This window comes from Gymnodraco acuticeps, unplaced genomic scaffold, assembly GCF_902827175.1.
Source record: "Gymnodraco acuticeps unplaced genomic scaffold, fGymAcu1.1, whole genome shotgun sequence".
In the NCBI taxonomy this organism is placed as follows: Eukaryota; Metazoa; Chordata; class Actinopteri; order Perciformes; family Bathydraconidae; genus Gymnodraco; species Gymnodraco acuticeps.
The window spans coordinates 97002-107836 of NW_022990035.1; the positions used below are offsets into that span (position 1 = coordinate 97002).

Below are 10835 nucleotides of genomic sequence, written 5' to 3' on the forward strand. Positions count from 1 at the left end.
GAAGGATAACTAAATTGGCTTCAATTCTAAGTACAGGACCCTCCTGTAAATGTATCTCAGATATACCTTTTTGATGTTAAATTCATTGTAGGACTTCTTCATTAATTTAATGTTAACTGATAATCTGCTTTAACAAATGTACCCATCTTTCCAATTTTTACTTCTTTTATATTTTAATGTGTAGGGAGTTTATGTCCAACACTCAGACAAAATGCGGATATAATAGAAGTACAAAATCTTTTCATAGTATACTGTTCTCTCAGTTAGTACTCGGAAGTCCGTGTAGGAATACAAATAAGAGAACAAAATATTTTTTCTAAATATTTAATAAAAATACCATGTTCCTTGTTCTGTCTCAAAGATAGTTGGAATGTATTTTAACTTTATACCAGTTTTGAACCACCCAAATCGTATTTGTTTTAGATGGCTGCTTGATTGGGTGATTCAAGTATAGATTTGGACTGTCTAATTATTTAGACTTTTTCAAGTAGAACACAATACTGCAAAACCTGCTTTGAGTTCATGTGCAGTCAAAGCATCTTTTATCAAATACTGGTATCAATCAGCTATTCCTATTTGTCACCAGTAGACAATAACATTAAAAAAACATGGACAAACTTTTATGGATAAATCAGGGCAAAAACATAGCATTTATTTTGGAAATATGAATTTATTTGAGATCCCCGTCAATCAACATAACTGCTTTTTAAATGTCAAATGTAATCTTGATTTTTAAGCAGTACAGAAACATCAGCTAACGCAGTGGGAAAGCTCAAGCACTCACAGATGTAATCTATATTTCTCTTTACATTTTAAATAATCCATCTATGATATCTACAGTCTCACCGTTTCATTCATAAAAAGCCTCAGAAATATACAGAGGAGTCGCATTCAAGCAGAAACATTCGAACCACAGCTGAATTACACAGAACAGGTTCACGAGACAACAGAAACAGGAAGTGCTGCATCACAACTGTTACATAACTCAAACTGAGGCTGGACGGACACACGCATGAGGAAAATATATCCAAATTGTTCTTGTGTTTGAAACGGAAATACATCAGTAGCAGTACCAATACTGACATCAAGAGGGCAGCTTTCCTGAACAATACTGTACAAAACAGCTGGCAAACAAAATAAATGGTCAGGTGACAAAGCAATGGAAGAAAAAGTCACATAACACTTCCTGTCCCTTGTAAAAATGTTCTATCGAACTTTCTGAGACCCATTTTTGTAAATCCCTTTATGTAGGTGAGAGAAAAAAATCATATAATATAATCCAGAGAGCTTTAGCCATATATGGCATATTGTACCAGATGAACAAATCCTGGTTCAATGGATTTATGACATGCAGTAAAGTTTAAAAATACATTTCTTTTTTGTGTTTAAACCCCTTGGCTAAAATAAATATGACTTCCTTTTATTTTGTCGAGAGGATAATACAAGAACCAGGAAGAAAAACATCGTGTTTTTTAATGTACTCATAATTGAACTGTCCTGAAACAAGAATATTACATTCACTCCGGAGAAATGTATGTAGAAGAAAAGAGAAAAGAAGAGAAGGAGGCACTGGACTGGAGCACATCACAGACCGAGCATGGAGCTTTTCTGAGGAAGAGGAGGATGAAGAGCAGGAGGATGAAGAGCGGGAGGAGAGGCTGGGTTTCGGCTCAATGGCGTCGGTGCAGACTCGTCCTGTAACTCTGTGTCCATCCCTGAAGAGCTGCTCAGTAGAAGAAATACACTGAGGAGGGAGAGCAGAGGAGTTAGAGTGGATGGACGATTAGGAATGATTTTGACTATTACAATTCTACAACAACTGACAAACTGCATCTGATACTTCTTTTGTAGACATTTTTTCAAACACTTCTGATATCAAACATTTTCAGTAGTTTGATTTGCCATCATTCATATTCTGAATGACAATCGTTTGTATTTTTTTAGGGTCAATAATATGTTATTTTTTTCTAAATACACTTGTAAAAATCTTTAAAACAATTATTTTCTGTCTCCCTGAAACAGAAATACAAGCCTAAATCCCTGTTGGTCTGAAAACAATTCTGCACAAGCTGAAAGGTAATGGGTCATAAAAACAGTTCCTTTGAGCAAATGTCTGTTCAGACATCCATTGTGTGCAAAATTATTACATTTATTAGTACATTTCTGCCCATAAACGTAATGTTTTCCTTCGAGGAATCATGATGTCGACCCTATAGCAAAGACCAGAGGGTAAAACTAAATGATGAGGATTTATTCATCCTGAGGGTGCCACGAATATCAAAAGCCAATTTAATGAAACTCTTGTTTTGAGTCACAAATCAAAGTGGTGGTCAGAGCAGGGGCACTTTCACAACACAGGAGAGTGACAGGAAATGTAACAGGAAACATCTGACTGAATTATACCAGAAAGAAATACTGTTGCAAATGAGGTAGCAGATATTTTAAAGAAGAGAACCCTTTTAAAAAATAAGGAAAGTTTGCTATTTGAAACTGAAGATTATTTACTTACAGAAGACGACTCCAAAACAAATTACACCAATGACTGCCATCATGATCATCATCTGGAGGGAAAAGAGACAAACAAAGTCACATCATAAATTCACGAATAACCTTAATATCTTTTATGTTTGAAATCTGCTAAACAAAGCCTTGAAATTAGAGGGGACATAGGGGACACACAAAAAAATGTCTGTGTTGTTTAATTTGTTTCCATTTGAACTTTTCTCCACGAACACGGGATAGTGTTTTAGTGTGGGGTATTTTGGTTCAAATATAATAGGCAAAGCTACACATTATGGACCTACGTACTCAATAAATAAATCAACATGATGACATAGTAGTGACAGACAGGAAATCACATCACCTCAGTGGGGGGAGGGGGAGAGAGATTAACAGGAACAAGGAGAGGACAGGGGAGAGAGATTGGTACTGGCTTGATGTGTGGGTGTGGCTGTGTGTGTGTGTGTGTGTGGGGGGGGGGGGGGGGTTGTGGGTTACTGAGAACAAAGCAAAAATAGAGAAACCAGATGTTAGTCGAAAATGAATGTAACACAAGGAAATGATGAGTAAGTGAGTAAATGGATTTGTTCCGGGGACTATTTCCAGCGGCGGATTAATCTGCATTTGGGGCTCTAGTGAGTATTTGGGACGGTGTGTGTGGAATTGAGTAGAATGGTAACGAAGGAACCTGTCACCCACTGCATCACGACGGCTTACTGATGTGTTTGTATTAGGTTTTGGACAACAATGGCCCAGAGGAAGAAGTTATATCAGGATTTGATACATATATAATAAGATATAGTGTTTATGTTCTAAAGGCATTGGTTGAAAACTCATTTAACCCTCCTATTGTCTTTGTTCTCCCCCCCCCCCCCCCCCCCTACTTTGGTGTTCGCGGTCAAATTTGACCGGTCCTGTTTTAACTGCTATTACATTAACACAAAAAACATTAATCATCAACAAATTTCATTGAACACCCTTTCAAACTGTAAACATTGTATCAGACTACTGGTATACATGAACAACTGCAGTAATATAGCCTACAAAGAATAGACACTGAACATGTATTGCGTGGGCCAGGTGTGATCCATGTGGGGGGATGGGCACATAAGAGCGGGAAATGTGTCAAATTGGTGTGTGTGTGTGTTAGTGTGTGTGTGTGTGTGTGTGTGTGTGTGTGTGTGTGTGTGTGTGTGTGTGTGTGTGTGTGTGTGTGTGTGTGGTGTGTGTGTGAGTGCCAGATGTGATTCACATGGGGGGATTGGGCACATAAGGGGGGAACACATCTAGAGTATGTGTGTGTTTTCCTTGTACGATGTGAGGGTCTAAGGACAGAGGGTCTAAGGACAGAGGGTGTAGTATTGTCATACTGATATTCTGTACAAACTGTGAAGACCACTGAGACAAATGTAACATTTGTGATATTGGGCTATATAAATAAACATTGATTGATTGATTGATTGTGTGTGTGTGTGTGTGTTTGTGTGTGTGTGCGTGTGTTTGTGTGTGTGTGTGTGTGTTTGTGTGTTTGTGAGTGCCAGGTGTGATTCACATGGGGGGATTGGGCACATAAGGGGGGGAACACATCTAGAGTATGTGTGTGTGTGTGTGTGTGTGTGTGGGGGAACACCATGGTTGTTACAAAGTTGACTAAATCATCCAAAATTCAATGAAAGTGGTGATCAGCAATTTTATATGTTCAAATGTCTACTGTGAAGGATATCATGAAGCCTTAATGCAATCGAATGTAAAACAAAAAAGTTATGATTGATGAAAGTAGTAAATCGGTCAGATTTGACCCGAAGACAACAGGAGGGTTACAAATCATCAACACCCCCAAAGACTTCACCAAACACACCACAAAGAACACGGCCTGGGTGTCATTGGCGTTAATATTAAAGGCTATAATGCTTATGACCTCACTTGTAAAGACGTACACATGAGCGTGTGTTTTAGTGTGTATTGGGGGTGGGTGGAGTTACATCACAAATCACAGCTGGCTCTATAATCCCACACTGACACTGTAATCCAGATTGGGATTTCTCTCTCTGACTTCCTGGTCACTGTCAGTAATCCTCCTCTGCCTCTCTAAACGGCAGCTTCTGATTGGTGGATGTGGAACCAGCACAGTCTGTCCGTCAGAGGCGGAGCGATGGACGGACAGAGTGAGATAAAAATGGATTGGCAGCCGAGGCCGGATTGATGAATGAGCAGGGGAGAGCGAGATGTGACGAGGGAGGGGAATGAGGGATAAAGATGGCGGCTGATCTCACACCGGATGGTTCGTTCCATTCGGCTGATGAATTTACCATCATCATCATATTTTAAAGAATGCTTTCGTTTATATCAATACACAATTTTGTCCTTAGATAGGTTTCAATGGTGGATTGTCACCAAGAACATTCAATCGAGTTATTAATTACAAAGTCGAAGTACTTGCACTTTGAGATGTAGTGTTGAAGACCAACAAGTATTATAAATTGTAAATTCTCAGAGGCTATATATTGAAGGAATATTGTAACTTTTCACTCTATAGCAGAGTAAAGAATATGATGCACTGCTGTAGATTAAAATCCAACAGTATATTAAGGAGTTAAATCGAGCACAAATGTAAACACACATTGAAAGTATACCATCAATATCATGTATTATAGTAAAACACTGACAGGGAACATTTTACTGCTGATTGTACTTTTTCTAGCCATTTATTACTACTGATTGCACCTTTGAGTGCACAACTTCACTTGTAGTGTAGTATTTGTACTTGAGTAAAGGATCTGATTATTCCACCTTTGCATCAATCAATGATATGTTGAAGCTATGGGAGCATAAAATGGTGTGAATACTTAATTTTTTGCCTTTTAGATCTCCAGTGGTGTCTCGTCTCGCATTTTTTTATGATCAGCAAAAGGAGCAAGGTGCAGAAATACTCCTTATGAAGTACTGAGAAGGGCCAATGCATGATGGGATACAACACATGCCCACCTTGCAGTTTTTCCACCAGTACTTGTTCTTGAGTTTGGCGGCGCTGCTCTCGAACTGCGAGGCTCCGGCCTGCAGGGCGTCGGCCCGGTCGTCCAGCTCCGACAGCTTCTGGTCCCTCTCCAGGACTTTGTCCACGTTCACACGCATGATGTCCACCACCTGAGGGACAACAACACCTGTCAGCATCACAGCCTCCCTCCTGGGATCAATTTGGTGTTATATCTTCATTCATTGGTCATTTTGAAAGCCTTTTGATTTGATTTTGTGCTAAAGTATTCCAAAAAAGCCTCAAGTTAACCATTTGTTTCCATTGAGATTATTCCATACAAATGTGACTCCTCGTCTTTGGGCGGTTTCCTCACCTCGTCCACTTGTGCCTGTGTCTGCTGCAGTCGTCTGTTGCTGGTGAGGTTGGGGGCCGGAGCCGCGGGGCCCCCCTCACCGTCTGCACCGGCACCTTCTGGAGTCGTCCTGCAGAGCGAGAGGTGAGACAGACTGCTATCTCATACTGATATTCTGAACAATCTGTGCTGTTGTATTTGTAAAGTGTCTCTACTGTAGGCTATTTTTATTATATGTACAGCACCTTGGCTCGACCAAAAATAGTTTATAAATGTGCTATATAAATAAAACGTGATTTGATTTGATTTGATTTGAGAGGAACGAGTGTGACTCGTCACAGAAACCTTTCAGTAACAGTAAAAGTCATTCTTCACCTGAATGGCCTGAAACATTATCAATTATTATGCTGATTATGTTCTAAACCAATAGTATGTATGTTAAAATGACAGATTTTTTTATTCTATTGGTGATGTCTTTAAATGTCTTGTTTTGTCAGTCTCAAACCTAAATATATTCCCTTTAATATGATGTAAAACTAAGAAAAGCAGGAATTTCCAATATTTTAAGGGCTACAAACAACATTTTCGGCCATTTTGTATGAAAAATGACTTGAACCATCAATTGATTATCAAAGAAGTTCCTATTATTTCCATTCAATTGACATAATGTTGGACCACTATAATGAATCTTCATCACTTTTAGTCTTTTAATTTAGAGATGTTTTATTTGGTGTTATACTGCCAAAAGTGACAATTACAGGACATATTAAGTTATAAAACATAGTGTAAAAGTAGTTTAATCATAGCAGTCCCCATTGGCAGTCGGAGAGGTTCAGGCTTTGGCAGAAAAACTCATAAGTGTATTGAAATGTCTAAAAGTGCATTTGAATGTTTATAAATTAAACGTTGTGTTATTGTGGAGGAGGATGGGATATTTTGTATTACAAAGTTATAGGGTTGCTTTTCATGGCTGCAGAGATGTGGTAGCAAACAAAAAATCACAACTTTGAAACTCAGCCACAAATGTATTAACATCAACAGATAACATCTGATGTTTGAGTCTGTGATGTGTTTACAGAAACCAAAGAGAGAGTAGATCTGAGAAAATGGCAACATCTCTGCACCAAGACAGTTTTGATGACAGTTCTATTAATCTGTGTGAGGTAATAAAAGAATAAAAGCCAGATTATAAAAACAGATTAATGCATTGGTGCATACAATATTTGAATCCAGTTATACGCTTAATAAATATTCTGAAATGGGTAGATATGCACAATGAGTAATCCTACTGCTGGGTTTCTACGAGTAAAATAGTGAAGGAAGGACTTTTTACTTGTATTTTCAAAAGGTATTGCTGTGTTTGTTTTTTAAAGTTAAGTACACGATTTGAGTTCATACTCCACTGTCTTTCCTTTTTAACCAGTCAGCACCTTATAAGGCAACAGAACTGTCCTTAGACAATTCATTTTAAAACATGAATTCAAAATAGTAAACATGACTCATCAAACGTTAGCATCCCTGCATATAATTAAAGTACAAGAGAGTGTAAGAAAGAATGCAATCCGAACAATATGTAAAGCTGTTTTACACACAGCACACACACAGCAGGTGGTTTCATTTGATGGTGACACACATAGCAGGTCCCTCTCTCTGCTCTCCTCTCAGGAGCAAAATGGAGAAAGATTAGTGCACGCAATAATACCTCCCCCTCCTCCCCCACAACACTGAACAAATACAATAAAACAATCTTTATCATATGTTTTGCTTTTTCGAAAAACAACTACTGGTCATTTTAAGCGACACATTTCATTCAGTTCTTGTTTATGCTCAGCTGAATATTGGTTTGATGGTGTGAAGAGTAGAAACGCACTTTCGCAGTAATGATAGTTTTGCAGGTGAATCATTGTGATACTTCGTCGCCTCCCAGTTTTTCCACAGTACCGAGTTGTATTAAAGCAACAAACACGATATTAAACCAAAGGTCAACATCTCGGAAACACACATTAAAATGAAAGAAAAGTTGCTTAACTGCATTGAGCGGAATGTAACAAAATGCTTTCAGCCGTTTGACCACTTCGTAATGTGAAAAAGTAAACAGATATTTCGCATATTATATAAAAACGAAATGAAATATGTTACTCACATCTCAGCGGCAGGATGATGGAGATAATCTGAGTCCGAGAGAGAGGGGTGAGGAGGGGGAGGGAGATAAAGAGAGAGAGAGAGAGAGAGAGAGAGAGAGACCAATTGAATGTAAATGGTGGTTGAGTCCAGTCTTCTCTTGCCCCGATATTCTAATTCACTTTTCTTTCAAAATAAAAATACTAGAATTAAAGAAGCTGCACAAATAAGGTGAAGGTGAAGTTCACCTGTAAAAAATACACACTGTATAGTGTAGTGTAGTATGTTTGTAAATATGCAGTAAAAACACATTGAAAAGTATCTTAAACATTTGCAACATTTTGTAATTTGTCGATAATATCAGAAAAAACTACATTATAGTATGTCGAAAAAAAAGGCATGGTGTAGTATGTCGAAAATATTTTTAAAAAGGCACAGTATCTTATGTCAAAAATAATATACTATGTAATTTTTGTTTTTCAGCATACTTTACTGTGTCGTTTTTTCTGATATTTTCGACATACTATACTAAGTATTTTTTAAATGTATGTCTTCTTTTTCGATTTTCAACAAACTATAATGTATTTTATTTATTTTTTCGACATACTATGTATTTTTTTCTGATATTTTCGACAAAACTATACTATGTGTCCGGCAGTGGTTCAGTCAGTGGTTCAGTCAGTGGTTCAGGCAGTGGTTCAGTCAGTGGTTCAGTCAGTGGTTCAGTCAGTGGTTCAGTCAGTGGTTCAGGCAGTGGTTCAGTCAGTGGTTCAGTTAGTGGTTCAGTCAGCGGTTCAGTCAGCGGTTCAGTCAGCGGTTCAGGCAGCGGTTCAGGCAGTGGTTCAGGCAGTGGTTCAGTCAGTGGTTCAGTCAGTGGTTCAGTCAGTGGTTCAGTTAGTGGTTCAGTCAGTGGTTCAGGCAGTGGTTCAGTCAGTGGTTCAGTCAGTGGTTCAGTGGTTCAGTCAGTAGTTCAGTCAGTGGTTCAGTCAGTGGTTCAGTCAGTGGTTCAGTCAGTGGTTCAGGCAGTGGTTCAGGCAGTGGTTCAGTCAGTGGTTCAGGCAGTGGTTCAGGCAGTGGTTCAGTCAGTGGTTCAGTCAGTGGTTCAGTCAGTGGTTCAGTTAGTGGTTCAGTCAGTGGTTCAGGCAGTGGTTCAGTCAGTGGTTCAGTCAGTGGTTCAGTGGTTCAGTCAGTGGTTCAGTCAGTGGTTCAGTCAGTGGTTCAGTCAGTGGTTCAGTCAGTGGTTCAGTTAGTGGTTCAGTCAGTGGTTCAGTCAGTGGTTCAGTCAGTGGTTCAGTCAGTGGTTCAGTCAGTGGTTCAGTCAGTGGTTCAGTCAGTGGTTCAGTCAGTGGTTCAGTCAGTGGTTCAGCGGTTCAGTCAGTGGTTCAGTCAGTGGTTCAGTCAGTGGTTCAGTCAGTGGTTCAGGCAGTGGTTCAGTCAGTGGTTCAGTCAGTGGTTCAGTCAGTGGTTCAGTCAGTGGTTCAGGCAGTGGTTCAGTCAGTGGTTCAGTTAGTGGTTCAGTCAGTGGTTCAGGCAGTGGTTCAGTCAGTGGTTCAGTCAGTGGTTCAGTTAGTGGTTCAGTCAGTGGTTCAGTCAGTGGTTCAGGCAGTGGTTCAGTCAGTGGTTCAGTCAGTGGTTCAGTGGTTCAGTCAGTAGTTCAGTCAGTGGTTCAGTCAGTGGTTCAGTCAGTGGTTCAGTCAGTGGTTCAGGCAGTGGTTCAGGCAGTGGTTCAGTCAGTGGTTCAGGCAGTGGTTCAGTCAGTGGTTCAGTCAGTGGTTCAGTGTTTCAGTCAGTGGTTCAGTTAGTGGTTCAGTCAGTGGTTCAGTCAGTGGTTCAGTTAGTGGTTCAGTCAGTGGTTCAGTCAGTGGTTCAGTCAGTGGTTCAGTCAGTGGTTCAGTTAGTGGTTCAGTCAGTGGTTCAGTCAGTGGTTCAGGCAGTGGTTCAGTCAGTGGTTCAGTCAGTGGTTCAGTCAGTGGTTCAGTTAGTGGTTCAGTCAGTGGTTCAGTCAGTGGTTCAGTCAGTGGTTCAGGCAGTGGTTCAGTCAGTGGTTCAGCGGTTCAGTCAGCGGTTCAGTCAGCGGTTCAGGCAGCGGTTCAGTCAGTGGTTCAGTCAGTGGTTCAGTCAGTGGTTCAGTTAGTAGTTCAGTCAGTGGTTCAGTCAGTGGTTCAGTCAGTGGTTCAGTCAGTGGTTCAGTCAGTGGTTCAGGCAGTGGTTCAGGCAGTGGTTCAGTCAGTGGTTCAGGCAGTGGTTCAGTCAGTGGTTCAGGCAGTGGTTCAGCGGTTCAGGCAGTGGTTCAGTCAGTGGTTCAGGCAGTGGTTCAGTCAGTGGTTCAGGCAGTGGTTCAGGCAGTGGTTCAGTCAGTGGTTCAGGCAGTGGTTCAGGCAGTGGTTCAGGCTTGGACTGGGAGCTGGTTGAAGTCTCCGAACAGACCTTAATATGGAATGTGGACTGATACTTGGAGAGGTCTCAGTTCACCTCCTGGTCAAATGTCACTGTGTGTGCAAGTGTATGTCGATTTGCTTTTATTTTCAAATATATCTATACATTATGATGTTCCAGACCTTTGCTTGAGGAAATGTTCTCGAACTGGACCTCGTTGAATTTTAATTGAATACCCCTGGTATAGTATGTCAAAAAAAGAATGTCGTAAATATCATGAAAAACGACATAAGAAGTTTTGTATGTAGTTAATCAGAATCATAAAATGAAATGTTCTATTATGTCATAAACATATTTAAAGTATTTCAGTGTATGCAATAAAAGGTTTTCATGCAATAAAAAGTCACACAAAATATGTTTTATGCTATTAAAATAACATAAATATGTCAAAGCAATTCAAAGAAATAAGCATGATATAAAAATAAATGTTTTAATTGTTAGACAGGTAATGAG

General features: G+C 39.7%; 1 protein-coding gene across 1 annotated transcript; it reads right to left on the reverse strand.

The window, feature by feature from the left end:
• Window positions 1-688: 688 nt before the first annotated feature.
• Window positions 689-7979, reverse strand: LOC117545352 (vesicle-associated membrane protein 1-like). The gene is made up of 5 exons (XM_034215088.1): window positions 7969-7979; window positions 5847-5955; window positions 5485-5643; window positions 2510-2561; window positions 689-1744 (listed from the first exon to the last, which is right to left on the reverse strand). Coding segments are annotated over exons 1-5 (339 nt in total). The 5' UTR covers window positions 7971-7979; the 3' UTR covers window positions 689-1727.
• Window positions 7980-10835: the final 2856 nt, after the last annotated feature.

What these genes read in the sequence shown, in the direction of transcription:
- LOC117545352 (XM_034215088.1), bottom strand. An exon ending in CACAGGCACAAGTGGACGAG is followed by an intron (nt 5,644 to 5,846) that starts GTGAGGAAACCG and finishes GTTGTCCCTCAG; the next exon opens with GTGGTGGACATCATGCGTGT. An exon ending in ACTGGTGGAAAAACTGCAAG is followed by an intron (nt 2,562 to 5,484) that starts GTGGGCATGTGT and finishes TTTTCCCTCCAG; the next exon opens with ATGATGATCATGATGGCAGT.